This window comes from Balaenoptera musculus, chromosome 7, assembly GCF_009873245.2.
Source record: "Balaenoptera musculus isolate JJ_BM4_2016_0621 chromosome 7, mBalMus1.pri.v3, whole genome shotgun sequence".
NCBI classification, from domain to species: domain Eukaryota; kingdom Metazoa; phylum Chordata; class Mammalia; order Artiodactyla; family Balaenopteridae; genus Balaenoptera; species Balaenoptera musculus.
In genome coordinates this window covers 63333403-63355766 of record NC_045791.1, presented here as the reverse complement: position 1 = coordinate 63355766, position 22364 = coordinate 63333403, and the positions used below count along the sequence as shown (strand labels likewise).

General features: G+C 39.6%; 1 protein-coding gene across 2 annotated transcripts in view; it reads left to right on the top strand.

Moving 5' to 3' along the window:
- Positions 1–847: 847 nt before the first annotated feature.
- Positions 848–22364, top strand: part of FRZB (frizzled related protein) — a 34211-nt gene continuing 12694 nt past the window's right edge. The window contains exons 1-3 of one of the 2 annotated variants that reach the window (XM_036858889.1): positions 848–1229; positions 1982–2758; positions 9730–9777. In XM_036858889.1, coding sequence (XP_036714784.1) covers positions 2278–2758; positions 9730–9777 — 529 coding nt within the window. In that variant the 5' untranslated portion in view covers positions 848–1229; positions 1982–2277. Of the gene's footprint in view, positions 1230–1369; positions 2759–9729; positions 9778–22364 lie in introns of those variants that run through there. The other variant, XM_036858888.1, reaches the window with a different exon arrangement.

The window sequence follows — 22364 nt, the reverse complement described above, 5'->3', positions numbered from 1 at the left end:
CAGAGCCCCCCCAAAGGCTCTATTATTAACTGTTTTTATATTTGTTTTTTCCCCTAAATTTTACTTGCTAAATCATTTTTCATCTAATTCATTTATATAATTTTTGGCTTTCTTTTGTTAAATGACACTAAATAATTGTAGACCAGGCAAAGTTGGTATACTCACTTAAATGACTCCCTATCTGCCATCTGTTGTTTTTTCTTTTCTCCTAAGTGGAAGAAACTTCCTTCTGAAATAATTTACTGCAGTCCCAAATGGCTGTTTATGGTCATTTTAGAGATAAAATTCCATAAACTCAGGTTAGCACTGACATTTTATAAGTGCTGTCGAGTCAATGCTGGGGAATGGAAACCATCTCACTTGGTGCTCTAAAGTGGAAGTATCTTTTGTCTGCTTATTATTGACTGTGAGAAATGGCTGGATTAAAGCAGCGAAATGTTTCAGTGATGCAGAGCAAAGGTGACTTCCTGTTTTGTTTTAGGGTTTGTTTCCTTCTCTTCTCAATGAAGGCTGTGTTTTCTGACATTCTGCAATCCTTTTGCTCAGTGATTTCCCATTGAAAGGGCAGGGTAGGAGTGCCTCTGCAGGTCATTCATTTACAATTTGCCCTGAAAAGGGAGGAAGGGGGAGAGGGAGGAAAAGGGGCGGCTCATTAGTGGAAGGAGCAGACCAGGAGGGGATCTGTTTTCCATTTTCTTTTCTAGATTGAGCTCATTTGGATGAAAAGGGTTTTATTGTTGTCATTATCATCATTATCATTACCAGTGTGGTGTAATTTTCCTACACATCTCTCAAGTGTTAGGTGAAATTATTGGTGAGAAGAGTTAATAAATGCCGTTTTATTTTAGTGAGTAAAATCGAGAAAAAAAAATGCCCAAGTACTTTAAAGCAGTTTTCAGTTTGAAACTTAAAAAGCAAAACTCAAAAGTTTTAATTCTGCAGAGCAAAGGAAAAACAAAATAACAACAACAACAACAACAAAAAACCCACCCATATCTTGCTTCTGGTGGCCTATTTGTAATTATATAGTGTTTCTTCTCCTTTTATGAAAGGCGATTTCCCTCCACCTAGTTATTCAAAATGCAGACCTCTGTAGTCAGGAGCTCTGGGTTGATAAGGCTCCAACACCGCTGCAGGGGTCCCTGCTTCCTGCGACTTGGACATTGAGTGACGTTGCTTAAGTCTTTCCCCCTCAGGTCTGACTTTCTGCAGAGCCGGTGATCACAGAGGTGAGGCTATAATTTGCTTAAAGGAAATATCTCCAGGGAGCGTGGGGCTCGGGTGGGTTCCCAAGTGGGGACCTGGGGGCGCTCCTTCGTGGGGATTTGGGGTGGGCTCTTCAGTGAGAGGCCGGGGGCTCTCCTTTGGAGCCGGGGGTTGGGGGAGCTGAGGGGGTGCTCCCCTGTGTGTGGGTGGGGAAGAGGTGGTCGTCTCAAGTCCGATCTGTCTTGGGTTCTCGCATCCTCACTGCTTCTCCAGGCTTCCCTTTCCTCCGCCTCCAACCCACAGACCTCTCTCCGGACCCCTCACTCCCTTCCCGGGAAGGGGAGCGAGCGCTGGAGGGCTGGGACTGCACCGGGGCGGAGCTGCCTGTCGGGTCGGTAGGTAAGGAAAGCGAAGAGCAGAGGGTCGGAGCCATAGACCTCCCGTCGAGGCTCCTCCTGCTGGTCCCCTCCTGCCTGCGGCTGGCTGGCCGCAGCTCACACCAAAAATTGGATCTTCTGCTCAGCCTGCAAGACTTGCAAACTCTTCCTGCACCCTCCTCCCGCATTAGGAGTCTTTGCCCTCTGGTTGCCCCCTTCCCCAACCCCCCTCCGGTCCTCCTCCTCACTTGGGAGAATTTCATGCTTCTTTTAGCACCTTTTTGTAATCCAGGGGAGGTGACACCCCAGAGCTCCAACTACCTCAGCTGAATTCTACCTTTGTTTTCTTTTCTCCCTCGCTTCCTCTTGTTTTCCTCTCATCTGATTCATCTGCGAAGTCCGACGCTTCTGCCAGAGGGAGCGAGGAATAAATAGATGCTGCGGCCCCAGAAGGGCTTAGACGTCGGGAAAGAGCAGCCAGAGCTGCAGGAGCGGCAGGGGCGGCGGCGGCTGGAGCTCGGCGAAGCTCGTGGTACCCCATTGGGGGAATTTGATCCAAGGAAGCTGTGAGATTGCCGGGGGAGGAGAAGTTCCCAGATCATTGTGTCCACTTCCAGGGGGGGAGGAGGAGACGGCGGAGCGGGCCTCTTGGCGTCCTCGGCACTGCTGCACCCTGCCCCGTCCCGCCGGGATCATGGTCTGCGGCAGCCCGGGAGGGATGCTGCTGCTGCTGCGGGCCGGGCTGCTCGCCCTGGCTGCGCTCTGCCTGCTCCGCGTGCCCGGAGCTCGGGCGGCAGCCTGTGAGCCCGTCCGCATCCCGCTGTGCAAGTCCCTGCCCTGGAACATGACCAAGATGCCCAACCACCTGCACCACAGCACCCAGGCCAACGCCATCCTGGCCATCGAGCAGTTCGAAGGTCTGCTGGGCACCCACTGCAGCCCGGATCTGCTCTTCTTCCTCTGCGCCATGTACGCGCCCATCTGCACCATTGACTTCCAGCACGAGCCCATCAAGCCCTGCAAGTCTGTGTGCGAGCGGGCCCGGCAGGGCTGCGAGCCCATCCTCATCAAGTACCGCCACTCGTGGCCGGAAAGCCTGGCCTGTGAGGAGCTGCCGGTTTATGACCGCGGCGTGTGCATCTCTCCCGAGGCCATCGTCACTGCAGACGGAGCCGGTGAGTCCTGACACTGCACAACCTGCGCCACCCCCCCCCCCCCCCCCGGCCCAAGCGTGTCCTCCAGCCGCTCACTTCCTGGAGTCCTTGTTACTCGCCTTTACTCTGATTTCTGTCTCTTCTCTGTGGATCACTTCTCTTAATGTCTCTCTCAATTACTGCTCTGTCGAGCACCATGCCTTTTTCTCTCTCACCTCATCACCCTTCCGAACGGATGCACGCTATTCCAATAGGCGATCTGTCTTTCTAAAACACTCAGTTCCTTCCACTCCCATTACACTTCTACTCAACACTGCCCCTTCACTTCTTCTTTCCATGTCCAAGTAACCACATCTCCTAGAGTGATGCTTTTTTCTTACTTTCTTAATTTGTTTAGAATCACTTAACTTTCTTGCCTGATTCTCTTGCATTCTCAGTCATCAGTTTTCTATATTCCTCGTGTTTAGCTACTTGTCAAGATTGTATGGTGAAAACAGAGAGCTGAAGAACTGTTTTCTTCTAATCGTTAAAAATGCCAAGATAATTCCAGTAACCTTACTCCAACCCACAGATGTTAGTGGTATGTGTTTGCTCAACATCCAGTTTGAGCAATTACCTTCACCTTAAATTTCCCCTTCCTTTCAATGAGAGAAATTGTTCTTCCATTCCAGACTGACATAGCTGGGAAACATTGCCATGCACTGCTAATTAGCTCCTGAGACTTCCTGCAGCCACAGAGCTGGCGGAGTGAAATTGCTGGGCTCCTTTCACATTCCCACATGCCTTCCAGGTCATTTTGTAAATGACATATGGATGAAAGGAGTTATATTTAAGGCGTGTTATCATCATACACTCATGTAATGTTATTTTTAATCTCACCCCTTATCCCACTCTTAAGCTCTGCAAATAATTTGTCTTCGATATTTTATTTTATGCTCTTTCTCTGTGTGCATCAAGCACCGGTTCATTTCAATCTTTCCCTACTGTAAAACTTTATTGCAGTTCTACAGTAAATGGAATCGATCACAAGTTGTTTTCTCACTAGTGTTTGGTCTAATTAGGGCAGTCATAACTCTTAAGACCCCAGCTAAACCTAGTTCATTATGGTCCATTTAATTCTAACTCAAAATCATTCCTCCCAACTACCCAAAACTCGAAAATTTCACCCTTCATATACTTTAAATATAAACCCAATCTTTTATGATTGGTCCTCTTTCACACCCTCCCCAGATCAACTCTGCCCTTAGATGTGATGTCTTTATACCTCCTTCTCTGTTCATTTTTGGGGCATCAACTTTTTCTTCTGCCTCTCAACTTGCTCAGCCTAAGCTCATGTCCTTAGTCCGTTTCTAGGTAAAATAGTTCTTGGTGGTCTGGGAATTGATTTGGAAAAATTGCTTTCTGTGCACATTGCATTGATCCACTTAACATACAGTGAGTGGGGAGGGGAAAAGTACTTGTACAAATAGCTGCAAAACCAAACTGAACAGAAAGATTTCAAGAGCTTTTTGATGGTCACCTCAGTTTATCACCTTTGACTACCCCTATTGTCGTCTTGAGTTTAATGACGAACCAACGACTGGTTGTTTAAAATAATCAAAAAGAAATGTATTTCTTATTAATCTTTGGTCTAAAAGAGCACTCTTGAGCTTTTGTACTCATTAACGTTACAGGCTGTGCAGACACTGGGAGAGCTCAGTTGCTGCCCTGGCCTGCCAGGCACTTAGATTAGTTAAATGCTGGTGCTCTTCTCAGGCCAAGGGCTAGGAACGAGGTGGCCACGGTTCACACTGAAATGCATTCCTCCTCTTGCTCTGAAACCTCTGTTAGAGGTGCACTTCAAATGAGAGAGGTTTGGCAAGGTTAATGGCTCTCAAAAGCCATGGTCAATATGAATGGAAAGCAGTTTCCGTAAGTGTCCCTTAAGTTACCTATCATCGTGGACCAAATGTAGAACAATTGCCTCATTGAAGCCCTCAAATAGGACATGCATGGAAACAATTTGTCAGTCCATGGAACCTGATTGCTAAGCTGCTTTAAAATGCCATAATGTGCTTTGCTGACAGCATCCTTGCTAGAAAAAGAAGTAGGGGTAGGTGGCAGTTGGAACTGTATTTTAGTGATGGTCTCCCTTCCCCTTCCCTTTACCATAACCCTCAGTGTGAATCAGAGACTGTGGTGGCAGGAGGGAGCTGAAGGGGAGGTGGGGAAGGGGAATGGAATGGTGGATTCCAAGGCCAGCTTGCTGAAAATTACATTCCCTATCCTGGGTCAAACTGTCAGGCACCTGGAATTACTTAGGAACTACCACATGTGGCCAGTTTAATTTACGATGCAATATGCTCCTTGGTTCAGTGGGATATGGTAGTTCACAAAGCAGGGTTTTTTTTTTCCCTTCCTCTAGGTATAAACAGAGTTCCTATGTCTTATGCCTAGAATCTAGCAGAATATAAAAATGAGGTCTCCCTGAACAAAATGGAACCACCTTTTACGTTCCTTCAATGTCAAGAGGATTTTCAAATCCTACCATTCACACAGATCTGTTCCCTTGTAGTACATTATGACTCCACCAACAAGTTTAAGGACATTTTACAAAGCAAAATCTTATTGAAATGAAATATTGCTTCAAACTACTTTTTGTTTTGAAATATTAGGGGCAAACATATTTTTATAAAGAAAAGATCGTATCTTCCTGATTATTACCAAGAAATTCACATGAAATTTATTCTTTTTCCACATTTTATATTTACTAGAGAGTTGAGACTGCATGTACACCTGCTTTATCTGAGAATTCAGTTCACTTTAGTCATTCAGCCAGTTAATTAAGACGTTAGTCAAATCTTTAATATTGTATAGTGAGTAAAGGGTATGTGCTTGGAATGGGGCAGACTAGGTAGGTATTGAATCTTGACTCTGGCCTCATACCAATTGTTACTATAGGGAAATGATATAACCACTCCAATTCAAAGTTTTCTAATCTGTAACATGGGGACATACTGCCTACACCCCATGGACGTCTGGTACATAGTAGGTCCTCAACAAATTGCTGCTGTTGCTATTGCTATTTTACCATTATTATCATTGTTATTCAAATTGATTTTTTGTTTGTTTTTTTGGACAAACATGGTCTGTTGGTAAATGCAGGTACGGCCTAGAACTTTTATCAGTTCAACTCTGGGAAACAAGCTTCACACTGAGAACTAACTGGGAAAGCAGATCTTATTTCTCCTGAATATAAACTTAGTATTTCATTGTACACAAATGGACCTGGACCTCAGGCTCAGGAACAAATCCCTTTGGGAGCAATAGGTATAAAGAATGAGTCTGATGGATGTCTGTTAGTTACAAATAGTTTATCTGAGAAATGTAGACGTTGAGTGTTTAAGAAAATTTATGGTCTGATAGTTAACTGGTGTTTATACAGCCTCCTGGTTTGCCATGCCAAGGGCTTTGTAATCGATCCTCAGTCATTGCTGCTTTTTGTTGTCACCCCAGCTCTTGCCCAGCACATTTCTCCCAGCCCTCTCTCGCCTGGCAGAGCTGTGCCAACTTTCACATGCATGCACTGCTGTTTAATCATTTCTCCACTTTCTGGGGAACAGGCAGCCTTTTCTTTAGCCCTGTTCTACAAATATTTGAGGGGCCAAATACCAAGAAGGGAGAATTATTTAGTGTGATATGAGGAGGAAAATGGAATGGAAAGGAGAAATGGACATTTTAGATTAAGACTAGAGAGAAAACATGATTCTAAAGCTTCTTCATAATGTAAAATATTGAAAGGCACTCTGGATGGGGTAGGGAAGAGTATTTTAGAATGCGGTGATATTAAATTCTATTTATAGCTAACACAATTATTAGTGGTAATGGAATCTCATGTAGTTTCCAAATTGTATTTCAGTAACTCACTTTTATCTTATTCCCACAAAATTCTAAATAGTTGTTTGCTATAAGCAGCAAAAATGACTAAGTTATATTTGTCCTTTCTCCTCCTACTAGGTGTATCAAAAGAGGAGACCAAGAACCACCATATAGAGTTTTAAATGATGAAGAATTGGCTATATATCCTCAGTTTAAAGAACACCAGTTTAAAAGTTATGGGCCCTTAGTTGGAATCCCAGATTTGCCATTAATGTTGTACCTTGAGCAAGTCATCTGACCTTAGCATTGGGATTGTGAAGAACAAAAAGAAATATTCATGTGAAGTGAATGATAAATGGTAAATCAACATTAATGTGATTGGGAAGAGGAACAGGAATCATTAGCGGCCACAGAATAAGAACTAACAACACTTAGTATGTTCCAGGTGCTGTTCTAAGTGGGCAATGCATATTAATTTATTTAATTCTCATAATAACTGCACAGTAGGTATAATACTATTACTCTTATCTGCAGAAAGGGAAGCTGAAGCATCTAGAGAAGTTTAAGAGCACCAAGTCCATAAAGCTATTAATAGAAAGAAGATTCAAACCAGGACCTGTTCTAAGCTATACGTCCTCTCTTATGAAGAAATAGGTGATACTAACTGTACAGAGAATCTGTGTCTTTCGACCATCAGATTTCAGTTAAAGGAACAAGTTTTCTTCATTGCATTTCAAAAGCCCATTTATATATGGCCTAAGAGAATAGAAGACAGTCCTGGACAATGGATTCCAAGAGATAAGAGATAAGTACTTCTCTGAACTTCTGAGACAGCAGGAGACATACATTGCAGACTCTCCTGTCTAACCCTGAGCCCCTCAGTCTCTGCAGGCCCCAGAGTGAACTCATCATCTCCTTACCTTCATACGCCTATTCTCTTCTAGTATTTTCTATATTGTTAAGAGACACCACCACACCCATACTCCAGGCCTGGGAGTCAGCTTTGCTTCCACCCTTTTCTTTATCCCCCACATTCAATAGGTATCAAGTGCTATGAGATCTACTCTGAATCCAGTTCCCTCCCCTTCTTCCCTAATGGTACTTTCTTTGTTTTGGCCTCACCATTTCTTCCATGGATTATGGAGCTAGAATGATAATTGGCTTGCTGACCTCCAATATGATGCCTCCCTATTCCAACAGGGTGATCTTTCTGAAGTACAAATCTGTTGTTTAAAATCCTTTGATATCTGCCTCTAGTCTTCATGATCTCATGCCTTCTTACCTCTCTAGTTTCCTTTCTCTCTGCTTACACCACTCTATTAGCCCCACTGGAAGACTTGCAGGTCCTTTGATGAGTCCTGTGGTTTCTCACCCCAGAAGTTTGCATGTGCTAGTCTCTATTTGGAAAACCCTCCTTTCCTCCTCCAGCTCTTGTTTAGAACTCTTCTCCTGGAAACCTCTATGACCCCTACCTGAAATCCTTGGGGCATTAAAACCTAGTAATAATACCCGCTATTTTAATTTAGGATAATTTTGTTAGAATTCCTAAGTTTAACTTTCTGAAAACATTTTTTTGGATTATTTCTGATCAGAAAACTTTGGTTTTCTCTCTTATAATTCTAACAACTGATGTCTAAGCACTTTAAAAAGTGTAGAAACATTTTCCTATGAATAAGAGTAGAAGAAGAAAGCCAAGCTCTGAGGTTCAGCTGCTTCAAAGGGGTTTTCTTTTTCCAAGAGAAGAATTTTATCTTTCAGTTTTATTTCAATCTTTTGACATTAAACAATTATTTTAAATGTGGATCAATATATTTTTTTAATTTATGGAGAGATCATCTTTGTATAAATCATATGCATATTATCACATGATTATTAGACTTATTCAAGAATAGAATTCATAGAATCTGACCTGAGTGGAACCAAACATTTTAGAATCAAGTATTTGTTGCCTAATTATCTATATTCTTATTTGGTGACTGCCATCTTTCCTAGGATATAGCTTTTTTTCTTATTTTTTATTAATTTTTTTGGCCACACCTCAGGCTTGTGGGATCTCAGTTCCCCGACCAGGGATTGAACCCTGGCCACAGCAGTGAAAGTCCAGAATCCTAACCGCTAGGCCACCAGGAAACTCCCTAGGATATAACTTTTAAAATACCAGCTAATGATTACTAAGCCTGGGAAAGTAATTCATTAGTTGTAATTTTGGGTATTATTGTTCTAAAATGGTATTATCCCTTCTTGTTTAATTTATTCATGATATGACCTGTGAAGAAAAAGGACAGAGGAAGAACATTATTTTCTATTAGGATAAACAGAGGCATTAAACTCATTTAACATAAAGTGTTAATACAAGTGGAAAATGCTCGTGTAAGTGTACTGAGTTGAAGTGTCAGTAAGAACATATAATTAGGTACAGCATAGTGCTTTGCTGGGGCACTCAGTGTTATTCATTAGAGGCTGATTTCTAAACTAGAACAAAGAAGAATTTTACATAATTACCATTTTCATTACCATTTATCATTTTATCATTTTCCGGGATTTGGGGATCATGAAAAGAGTCGATGGCACTTTCCAATTATTACTGTGTCTGTTAATTGCACTGGCTTGAGTAGTCCCTGGATGGCAGGCTTCCTTTCTGCTAACGAACTGTTTAGTCTGCAGTTAACCCGAAACACAAGAATGCTTTCTGCATGCTTTCCTTAAGCACTAAGAATTAAAATGTATGCCAGTGAAGTGTGATACATCTATTTATCGAAGAGGTGTATTTAGTTCTTTTAGCCATCAAGAAATGTGTTGGGTGAATACCTAATATATTCATGGGCTTTAAAGTTACAGGAAGTTTTTGTGAAACTCAGAAACTTTGTTTATTACATACTGAAATAGTATGCACAGTTGATGAAGATTCAAAAGAGTATATCAACTTTCAATCACATGAAAGAATACATCATGTCCTTATTTGACCTACAAATGATAGTGTGTCAACCTCACAACACTAACAAGAATCAATTTCCTTGAGACACCTGGGTTCTTACCCAAATCAACTTGTGACTGAATTAGATTTTAATATGGGAATTCTTGAAATAATAATGAATATGTTATGATTCTTACTTTATTCTATCACCTCCTTTCAGATTTTCCTATGGATTCTAGTAATGGAAACTGTAGAGGGGCAAGCAGTGGTGAGTATATCACTATCTTCCTGGTTTTCTTTTGTGGTCAGATTAGTCTTGATGTTACCTAGATATTCAAATCTTATTTGGGGAAGTTTGTGTCTTATATTTTCAAAGTAAACTTATAAAAATATTTATTTGTATTAATTTTAGTTTTTAAATTAACATGGTAAAATTTGATCTTTTGTTTTTGTGTATAGGTCTATGAATTTTAATGCATGTTTAGATTTGTGTAACTACCACCACAGTCAGTATACGTAACAGTTCCATAACCTCAAAACAAACAAACAAGAAAACCCCAGTTCCCTTGAGCTTCTCCCACCCTTAACCACTGGCAATCCCTGATCTGTTCTTCATTGCTATACTTTTGTCTTTTTGAGATTGCCATATGTGGGATGATAAGAGTATGTAACCTTTGGACATTGGCTTCTCTCACACACAAAATGCCTTTGAGATTCATCTAAGTTTTTGCATGTATCAATAGTCCATTCCATTTTGCTGCTGAATATTTTATTACTTGGATGTATTACCATTTGTTTATCCATTTATGTCTTGAAGGATATTTGGGGTGTTTCCACTTTTTGGCTATCATAGACAGAGCTATTATAAACATTTGTGTATAGGTTTTTGTGTAAATGTAAGCTTTCATTTCTCTAGGGTAAATATCTAGGAATATGATTACTGGGCTAAATGATAAAGGTATGTTTAACTTCATAAAAAAACTGCCAAACTGTTTCCAAAATGACTTCAATTTTGCACTAGCAATACTTAAGAGTTCTAGGTGCTCTGCATCTAAGAATGGCTTTAGTTGCATCCTGCAAATTTTGATAGGTTTTATTTTGATTTTTCTTCAGTTCAGAATGTTTTATAATTGCCCTTGAGATTACCTCTGTGACTCATGCCTTACTTAGGATTGTGTTGTTAAATTTGGTGCTGTTTGGAGCTTTTTCTGTTCTTCTTATGCTATTAATTTTTTATTCTAATTCCATTATGGTGAAAGAATATAATTTGTATGATTTTAATCTTTTAAATTTGTTAAGATTTATTACATGACCCAGGATATGGTCTATCCTGGTGAATGTTTCATGTGTACTTTGGAAATATATATTCTGGTGTTACTGGGTGGAATGTTCTTTAAATGTCAATTAGATTTATTGATTGATACTTTTTTTTAGTTCTTTTATATTCTTGCTGGTTTTCTATCTACTACATCTATCAATCACTGTGAGAGAAATGTTTAAGTCTCCAAATATTGTGGAATTTTCTGTTTCTTTTTTCAGTTCTGTCAGTTTTGTTCCATGAAGTCAAAGGTGATATTATTTGGTGTGTACACATTTAATATTTTTATGTCTTATTGGTGAATTGACCCTTTTCATGATGTAATGTTCCTCTTTATCTCTGGTAATTTTCTTTTCTCTAAAGTCTATTTTGTTTTATGTTAATGTAGCTCCTCCAGTTTTCTTTTGATTAGTGTTTGCAATGTGTATCTTTTTCTATCCTTTTACTTTTAACTTACCTACATCATTATGTTTTAAATAAATTTCTTCTAGACATCATATAGTTGGTTTTTTTGTTGGTGTTGGTTTTCTATCCATTCTGTCAACCTTTGTCTTTTGATTAGTATATTTAGATCATTTACATCTGTTGTAATTATTAATATCTTTGTATTTAGAGCCACTATTTTATTTGTTTTATGTTTGTTCCCTCTCTTTTTCATTCCTGTTTCCAATTTCCTAGCTTTCTCTTGGATTATTTGAATGAATCTCTCTCTCATTCTCTCTCTCTCTCTGTTTCATGTGCATGTGTGTGCACACACACACACAGACACACCCATGTATGTGTCTGTGTGATATATATATATCTATCTTTCCATGAGACAATGTAGTATTTTCTCTTTGAACCATTCATGTTTCTTTCAAACATTAAATATGTTTTAAACAGCTCAAGAGGAGAAAAATAGCCTACTGTATTTCTACAGATGTTTATAATTTCTATTGTTCTTCCTTCTTCCCTGATGTTCTAGTATCATTTCCCTTGTGTCTGAAGAACTTCCTTTATGCTTCTTTTAGAGCAGTTCTGGTGGCAGCAGATTCTATCAGTTTTCCTTCATCTAAAAATTCATCTCATATTCATTCCTGAAGGATATTTTCATTGGATATAGAATTCTGGGTTGGCAGTTCATTCAGTCCTTAAGAAATGCTATTTCATTTACTTCTGTCCTCAGTGTTTCTCATAGGACATTGGTTGTCATTCAGATCGTTGTTCTCCTGTAAGTAATGCATCAGATTTCTCTGGTTGCTTTCAATAATGTTTTTACTTTTTAGCAGTTTGATTACAGTATGTCTGGACATTGATTTCTTTGGGTTTATCCTGTTTAGGGTTAATTGAGTTTCTTGTATCTATAAGTTTATACCTTTTCTCAGATTTGGGAAGCTTTCAGCAATTATTTCTTCAAAAAATATTTTATACCACATTCTCTTCTACTTGAGAGTTGATGATGGTATGAATTTTAGACCTTTTGATATTTCCCACAGGTCCCAGAGGCTCTGTTCATTCCCTCCCAGCCTTCCTCTGTTCTTTACATTGGATAATTTCTATCGGCCTGTCTTCAAGTTTACTGACTCCTGCCTTAGTCCTCTCCATTCTGCTGTTGAGCCCATACACTGAACTTTTAAATTTCCATTATTGTAATTTTCAAAATTAAGATTTCCTCTTGGTTCTTTATTATATCCTGAATTTCATTGTTGAGAATTTCTATCTTTCCCTTCATTTCAAGGGTGTTCACCATGACTTTCTGGGGAATTTTTATAAAACTGCCTTAAAATCATGGTTGGATAATTTCAACATTTGTGTCATCTGATTGTTTTTTCCCATACAGATTGAGATTTTCCTGGTTCTCATGGGCGGAGTAATTTTTTATTAGATTCTGGACATTTTGAATATTATGTTCTAAGACTTTGGGTCTTTAAAATCATATGGAGGGCTTCCCTGGTGGCGCAGTGGTTGAGAATCCGCCTGCCAATGCAGGGGACACGGGTTCGAGCCCTGGTCTGGGAGGATCCCACATGCCGCGGAGCGGCTGGGCCCGTGAGCCACAATTGCTGAGCCTGCGCGTCTGGAGCCTGTGCTCCGCAACAAGAGAGGCCGCGATAGTGAGAGGCCCGCGCACGGCGATGAAGAGTGGCCCCCGCTTGCCACAACTGGAGAAAGCCCTCGCACAGAAACGAAGACCCAACACAGCCATAAATAAAATAAATTTAAAAAAAAAAAAAAAAAAAGATGGCTAGCAGGACATCAGAGCCGTTTTAAAAAAAAAAAAAAAAAATCATATGGAGAATGGTGATATTTTTGCTCTAGCAGCAGTCTACCTAACTGGGTTAGGCTGCAAATTCTGACTAGTCTTCTGTGGGTTGTGATTTCAATATCAGTTCCACTTCCAAAGGCATTTGCGGTGCCTTTCAGATCTATCCCATGTGTACACTACTCAGTGGCCAGTGTGAGATCAAGGCTGTGATTTATACCATAGTCGAGTTTTCAAAGTCTATAGTATACTGTTTACTGTCAGATTCACACATACCTGGGGTGAGCCCAGCAGTTCATAAATATTTTTATGGGATCATTTCCCAAGCTCCTCCCTCTCTGTGATTGCCTTAGTACTTTTCTGTTCCTTGGGGGCTCCCCCTTTTTGTCCTTTGGCCAGAAAGCTGGAGCTTTATTTATCCCACTCTGTGATATACTTCCTGTGACTTCTTCTGTATCAGGGGCCAAGTGGTGGAGGACAAAGCAATGGGGGTTTGTCCCAGTCTCTTGACACCACATGTCATCCAATCAGAAAGGAAGGTTCCCCTCCATCGTCATTTTAGGCTTCCAAGGACCTCCCTTGCAGCAGCTATTGCTGCCACCACTGTCCCAGGATTCCTTCAGAGATGGGGATAGAAGAGAATGGAGTGTTAGGAGACCCTTTCTGACTTCCTGAGTCAGAACCAGGGGGCTTTTCCTGGAGGACTCTCTGCATGATGACTACTTCCTGGCTGTGTTGAAACCAGGCTGGGAGGTACCAGAGGTGGAAAGAATGATGAACCCACTATCAGTCTGATGGTACTGAGCTTCTCCTCAAACTTCCTGTTACTGTTTACTTTTCAGAGTCCTTAAGTAGCAACATCTTGCGTTCTGTTTTATAACTGTGTTCAGTGGGAGATACATGATGGAGTCTACTTACTCCATCTTTCCATAAAATAAACCCTTAAGTGAAGTATGGCATACGTGCAGAAAAGGCACAAATCATAAGCATGCAGCCCAGTGCCTTTTCACAAAGTAAACACTCGTATGTAACCACTGCACAGATCAAGATGTATACCATTACCAGCACTCCAGAAACACTTCCTTGTGCCTCTTCCAAACCACTACTTCCACCTTTCTTCCCAGAGGTAACCACTAGCAGAAATTCTAACAGCATAGATTAATTTTGCCTGATTTTCAACTTTTATGAATGGAATCCTAATATATATATAGTGTGTGTGCATATGTGTGTGCGTGTGTGGGGCTTCCTTTGTTCTTCATTATGCTGTGTATAGCAGAACTTCTAAATTTTCATTGCTATATAGTATTCTATCATATGAGTATACCGCACTTCATTTATTCATTCTAATGTTCCTGGACGTTTGCTCTGTTTCTAGTTTTGTTTTGTTTTTTTACTATGACTAATGCTGCATTTGTTTCTGCAGGAACATTACAACTACAATTAGTTACTGTATACTTCTTTTTTACTTTCTGGAAATAGTAATGTGCACTGATTTTGGTCTGTATGTACTGCCTTGTAAGGTGTCTTATATGTGGAAGTGGAATCTTTATTAAGTTGTAAATAAGTTTGAAACATCAATTTTCATTAGATTGGAAGAGTTTTCACTGTTGATTTCCACTGAATCTTATCAGAGTGACAAGTATTTGACATGAGGCAGTGTGCACCAAACAAACATTTATCTTTTAAAAAACACAAGTGAATTAAAATGATTTATTTAGAATTATGTTGTTACCTTTTTAATGTAATTGAGTGTTCTTATAGTGTCATAAAATTAGCTGGAAATCACTGGTGCCCAGTAGTGGTGCTATTTTAAGGATCACTCCTGCTATGTTCATGTTTGCTGAAAACAAACCGAAAAACTCATTAGTATATAGTACAATTAGTGAGTCAAAATTTCAGGCCAAGCGCATGCATGTGCTATCAATTTGTCTAGAATTTATGGTTAGAATAATATAGCACTTCAGTGTGTGAAAGAGAGAAGACATTAGTGACACTATAAATTCATACACAAAGATAGTTCAATGTGTAAAACTACCTCGAATGAATACAGTGTTCCAGGGTTCAGTGTTTACTGTTTCTATTTTATAAATGTTTTCCTGTCCCCTGGTATAATGGGAGCGATGAAAACAAATTAACAGGGAGGCAAAACCAAGCTCATTTGCTTGTGAAGAAACACACTGACATAGTCACATGTTCCAAAAGAAAAGAAAATTTGTTCACACTCAAAATTTTGTGCGTTGGAGTAATGTAACAGCTGAGGTTGATTATGACAAAGCAGGAAATGAGGAGGACACAAAAACATTGTAACCCTCATAACCCCTCTTTCAAAAGTGTCAAGCTGTTTCTGTCTGGAATTTGGAAATGAAATTCTTTCTCTCTGGTTAACTTATCCTTTGCCTCAAAGCCTAACAGTCTTCTTTTTTGGGAGACAGTGACTGTCTGAGTAGCTTCCAGTTTGTGAGTGTGTTTTGCTGTTGTAAATCCACTATCATAATAAGGGGTACATTCTCTCTAGTTTCCATAACATGGAATATGGAGAAAAACAATTTTAGTTCTATTCTGCTGAGTCACTTCGTCTGTCAAATCAACACAGAAAATTAAGACAGGTATTCAAATGGTGCAATGAAAAGATATGTTGTTTATTAAAACAATTCTGAAAAAGAATCTCCCCCCCGACCCCAGTTTTCTACTTGGTGATGGTGACCAATTTATGAGCTTTTGTATTTGAAAAACACAAATTTCCCCAAAGAGGTGATATAGTTAGTAAATTCTGACACTAATTAACTGTATAAGCATGACCAAATTACTTAACCTGTTATTCTGGGTCTGTTTTTTTAATATAAAATCAGATCATATTGACTGCTGAATTCTGGTATATATCTGATATATTTTCTTTCTAAAAAAAATTTTTTTTAAGATTTTTTTTTTGATGTGGACCATTTTTAAACTCTTTATTGAATTTGTTACAATATTGCTTCTGTTTTACGTTTTGGTTTTCTGGCCGCGAGGCACATAGGATCCTAGCTCCCCGACCAGGGATCGAACCTGCACCCCCTGCGTTGGAAGGCGAAGTCTTAACCACTGGACTGCCAGGGAAGTCCCATATCTGATATATTTTCAAATTAGGGAAACATGAGTAATATCTGCTGGTGTTAAGTTGGGTAGTCTCCCAGTTTTCACTAACACCTTCCTGACCCTTTTTCAAAGTTGCTTCTGAGAAACTCCTCTGAGCAGCTGAGTAACTGGTGATTCTTGATTGCCTGCACCTGCCAGGCCTGCCCTGGCAACACCCCCACCCCCCCTTTTATTGGGATGACCAATGCCTAGCTTGGGTAGTACAGACCCATTCTCTCTCTTTCCTTCTCCAAATTTATTTCCTCCCCTTTGGCTTCTACTAATTTTGGGAAGGAGTCCAATTTTTTTTTTTCCTTTGGTGCAAATGTATACTGACTATAGAGACTGACTTAACTTGTGGCAACTTCTACCTTTTATTTGAAAATAAAATTAGGATAGATAAAAATCGTATTTTGTAATTATATAGTAGCTTACAAATATATGCTTTTTTCACTGCTTTCCAGTATTGGACACTTTTTTTTTTGGCTGTGTTGGGTCTTTGTTGCTGCAAGCAGGCTTTCTCTAGTTGCACTGGGGCTACTCTTCCTTGCGGTACACAGGCTTCTCATTGCGGTGGCTTCTCTTGTTGCGGAACACGGGCTCTAGGTAACGAGGGCTTCAGTAGTTGCAGCACATGGGCTCAGTAGTTGTGGCACGCGGGCCCTAGAGGGTGTGGGCTTCAGCAGTTGCGGTGCGTGGGCTCAGTAGTTGCCGCGCATAGGTTCTAGGGCACGTGGGCTTCAGTAGTTGTGGCTCACGGGCTCTAGAGCGCAGGCTCAGTAGTTGTGGCGTATGGGCTCAGTTGCTCCATGGCATGTGGGATCTTCCTGGACCAGGGATCGAACCCGTGTCCCATGCATTGGCAGGCAGATTCTTAACCGCTGCACCACCAAGGAAGTCCCTGGACACTTTTGATTAATACTTATTCCTAAGTATTCTTCTCCCTGAGCTACTACCCAAATTGTCCTAGCTCTTTTCCTCCTGTCCACAGCTATGGGCATTCCCCAAGTTTCTGTGCTTGGCCTCTGCTCCTCCTTGCAATGAGTTCTTCCTGCTGGAAGTCATTCAGCCACATAGGCCTAATGATCACTCTTGTGACAGCTCTGATCACTCTCGCAGGTGGAGTTCCACATTTCTCCTCCAGTGAACACTTCTACCTGGGCAGCCTATTTGTACTTCAAATACTACATGATTTAATAATTTTCTTTTCATTAAAAGTTTATTCCTTGCAACTTTTTTTTTAGTATGTGGCACCATTGTTCTCCCAGATCCCCGGTACTGAAACTTCATAGTCCATCTACCGATAAACTTATTAGTCCATCCACCCACCGTTCATCAAAAATGTAATGACCACCCCTTGTACCAGGCATACTTGATGCCAAGAACAGGGAGGGAGTGAAGGAGTGCACAGTTGACTGCACTACCCTTTTCTCCCACCTCTTTTCTGTGTGGTTGACATTGAGTGGATGCATGATGTTCTGAAAGACCCACTTTGCTTTTCTCTTAATTGACCTTTTTTTTTTTTTTTTTTAGCCACACCGAGTGGCTTGTGGGGATCTTATTTCCCCGACTAGGGATTGAACCAGGGCCCTCGGCAGTGAAAGGGCAGTGTCCTAACCACTGGACTGCCAGGGAATTCCCTCTTAATTGACCTCTTTTATATATCACAAAACTAACACTTCAGATCTCACAGGAGAAAACAGGCATATCACATTGGTTCTCTACATTTTGTATATCCTGAATGACTTGTGGATCCAGAAACCTTCTGAAAGACAGTTCATTTTAAAATTTCCAGTGACATAAATCCTAAAGGAATAAAACTAAATTTCCTTTTCATATTAATATAGTGTTAGTTCCCTCAATCTTAAGCAATTCCCTTTTACAAAGTGCAAATTACTATGAATTGAGACCTTTATTACAATGTTCGAGGTTTGTTTTTTGAGCTAGATTAAACAAATGTTAGTTTTGCTTTTTAAAGTCTGATTATATTACCTGAGTTCACCAATCAACTTCATTGCATTTTCCACATACTGCTCTAATCCAAAATAGAATCTAATATGATATTCTTTGCCCAATGTATATGTTTAGGAAATAAATATTATTTTAAACACGTAATGAATAGCTGCTAAGTCATGACACTTTAATTTATGGAAAAATGAAAGGAATTCATATAAGTATGAATTTTTATGTCAATGGTACTTACAGTAAAATGCACAGTTCTTAAGTCTATGGCACATTGACTTTTGACAAATGTATATACCCATGTAGCTGTCACCCAGATCAAGATAAAGAACATTTCCATCACCCCTGAGAATTCCCTTGTGCCGAGTCAATCACCTACCCCACCATGAGGTGAGCATAGGTCTGATTTTTATTACCATAAATTAATGTTTGTTCTTCGGCTTCATGGAAGTGGAATCATACAGTACGTACTCTTTTGTGACTGGCTGCTTTTGTTTTTGTATAATGCTTTTGAGATTTACCCATTTAGTTCTGTGTATCATTTTATTGTGAAATAGTATGCCTTTGTGTGAGCATAATACCAATATGATTTCTAAATTCTATTCTTTTTATACAGTTCCCCCAAAACAAAATGTAATAATCTAAATTAAGTTTCTATCTCTAGGAAAAAAATTAGCAAATTTTTATCCTCAAACATATAGATCATTTTTTTGTTAGAAAATTATCTCTTCTGTTTCATAAACTGCTCTTGAATTTGCATAAGTATCTTCCTTCCAATCTTTTTGGTTTGCTTGTATATTACTACTACTAGCTAACATCCAATGAGTGATTAAGTACCAGGCTCTGTGCCAAATTCTTTATGTGAATTACTCTTTAAATTCTTACAATAACCCTATGAGGTAGCCAGCTTTAGTTTAGAAATGGGTTTTGTAACTTGCCCAAGGCCACATAAGTAGGAAGGGACAGAGATGGGATTTAAACTCATGTGCCCTTAATTTTGCCATACTCTTTAGCACTAATGTTTACTAGAATGGCCACATATATGATCACTTTGGCTCGCTAAGTTTGATCCTTCAAATTTTGGATGTGTACATAATAGTTCAAATGGACTTCCTACATCAGGAAAGAAATGAGCTTGGTGTACCTGAATCAAAATAGCAGAGTCAGGCACTACTGAAAAAAATCTGATTGCTTTGCTTACTTTTGGTAGGCACCACAGTTCTGTAGGTGGCAAGGAGCCTTGGGAAAATATTGCTTATCTTACTCATTAAATGGTCTTTACAAATGAGGGATTAGGATTCCCAGTGAATCTTGCACAAAAATAAATCTGACATTTATGGGCCATGGTGTGCTAGGTACTGTGAAAGGTGTTTTATGTGTATTATCTCATTTAATTCTCTCAGTTATTCTGCAAGATACCACCTTTTAGGTATTAAAAGTTACAAAAATAGTAAGAGATGGAGCCTACATTCAAACCCAGCTGTGTCTCACAATAAAAGTCCATCCTTTTAACCATGGTGTTTCCTGGACTCTGCCTCAGTGGTATAGATCTTCTTAGTGGTATAGATCAACATGGTTCCTGATTCTGTAAGAGATGCATTGCTGTTCTTTTTAAAATTTTTCCTTCATTATTGAGATCAGGACATTAGGGTTCTGTTTTTTTGTTTGTTTTAGTTTTTTTTTTAACTGCACCAGGAATAATAATATCCTCTAGATTTTCAATACAGTGTCCATTTCATGACTTGTAATTTTGGGAAGAGGGAAGGTGGTCCTAGGGGTGGCATCTAGGGATGTTTCACCATCTCTTTTTTTCTAGAAGGGTAGTGAAACTGACTTCCAGAAGGCCAAATGATACATTGCCCACCCTGCACTAAGCTCTATCTGTACATGTTCCATAATGGCACCCATCCCTGTTGCCATTTTGATGACTTTGATGATAAAGTAGATCATCCATCTAGTGCATTGACTCCTTCACTTCACTAACCTGTTTGTTCTACCCCAGCCATCCACTTCCATGGGTGCATTCTGTACCTTGCCATTTAGCAGTGGTGCCAGCTCTGTAATCTTAATTGCAAGTATCCACTTCTTTGCCTACCATCTCTTTTCATTCCAGCAGATTTGCTTTAGTATCATCACTGCTAAAATGTTACTCCACTGGGACTACCTATTCATCATATACCACTTACTATTATTGTTCAACCTTAACCTCCTTGTCTACCTGAGATTTCATGGTCTATTGTAATAATCATTCCCTTGAAAATACCCTCAATTCCCTTGCCTATCTTTTCTTCTGCCTTAGTCACCTGGCAAACTCTCAACTCCTGATGCTGGAGAAGATTACTTAGGTAGGGTGACTGGTTTTACTTTAAGTTCAAGACAAAATTCAAATACATGATCAACATTGCCTAGCAATCCTATCTTGTTTCTCTAGAAAGTTTGCCTTTCCACTCAATAAAATAACTGTTTTATACTTTCTCTTCTCTCCTTACTCTTCCATACCCTGCTTCTCTTAGCCTCTCCTTCCCCACAGCTGATAACTTCATCCTTCAATGAGAAAGTAAAAGCCATCAGAATGAACTCTCATCATCCCAGCAACAGATTTAGAAGCTGTCAACATCAGTACCCCTCTCTCCTTTTTCTTCTTGTGCAGTCCTAGAGTGTCCCTCTGGCTTTCACCCATCTTTTCCTTGCCAACTAAATTTTTTTTTTTGGCCCCCCAGCATGCGCAATCTTAGTTCCCCAAGATCAAACCCATGCCCCCTGCAGTGGAAGTGCGGAGTCTTAACCACTGGACTGCCAGGGAAGTCCCCTTGCCAACTGAATTTAATGGACCCCTTTCTCTCTTAAGTCATCTGAGCTTTGAGGGTGCTCTCCTCAAAGATAGCTCTCCTTTTCTCTTGAAACACCATCTTCTTTCAGCTCTTTGACTCTATACTCTCCTGTATTTCTTCCCCATCTTTGAATGCTCCTTCTCAGTCTCCTTTATGGTCTTCTTCGTCACTATCTTATGTATGAAGATGTAGTTCCTGCCTAGATAGCTACAGCTGATCTTTCAGGTTTCAAGCTTTAATGTCATTTCCTCAGAGGACTTTGAAGACCAGACTAGTTTAGGTCATCAATTTGTATGTTCTCACTGCACATTGTACTTTTCTTTCATAGGATGTATTACATATGAAAATAAATTATTTCGTGTGTAATTATTTGTTCAATGTCTGTATCCTATTCTGAATTGTCTGTATTGCTCATCAGGTGTCCTACATGCCTGGCACAGAGTTTGGCATGTAATAGACACCCAATAAATATTTGTAGAATGATGAATTAATATGTAAGTGACTCAAAGGGTTCAACAAATGTTAGTTCTCTTTTCCTTTTCCATCTTATATTTAGAGAAGCATAGTTAATCCCAGGGTTGTAGAGTCAGAAAACGCTATTTCTATAGAAGAAAGACAAGTTTATGGTGTGATGGACATTGACATATGTTTAAAATTACTCAAGCCTTGCCCATGGACACCATTTATAGGCAATTGAAAATATAGATCTGGATCTCAGTAAAGAAGTCATAGTTAAGGATCATAACATTTTATAGTTTACATCTGTTTTAAAAATTGTTGTGGTCTTCCATGTGTCTTAAAATGGAGCGAAGGTGGACAAGTGGGCTTCCAGGGTCAAATATAAAACATACAGTTCATTTGGTACAAATTAAAATTATTTAAACTCTGATCTGATTAGAGTCAGTCTTGAAAGAGTTATAATAGAAATTGTAATGCAAATAGAATTGTATTTTCTTTTTTCCCCCTACTTTTTGAAAATAAATCTTGAGCACAGATCTAAGGCCTTTTCCTAAAAAAAAAAGCAGAAAAGTACTCACTCACAGATGGTAGTATTCCAAAGTCATGGTACATGAAAGGTTATAGGGGTTTTGGAATCTGCCAAAGTTAATTATAGTCTTACAGCTCTGGAGAAGACCCAAGAGAAGTCAATTTCAAACAAAGGTCAGGGTTAGTTAGAAAGTCATATCACACTTAAGCTTGAACTCAAACAAGGTTGCCTTAAATAGTTAAGGTCTGGTGAGTATCAAATTTCATAATTGTCAGGTACTTATAAATTTTAGACTTGTAAAATCATGGAACCCTTTAAAAAAGACTCTTGTCTTTATGTATTTTCAATAAATGAGCTGATTCTTATTTTTATGTGTAAAAAAATGAATAAAGAAGGATGT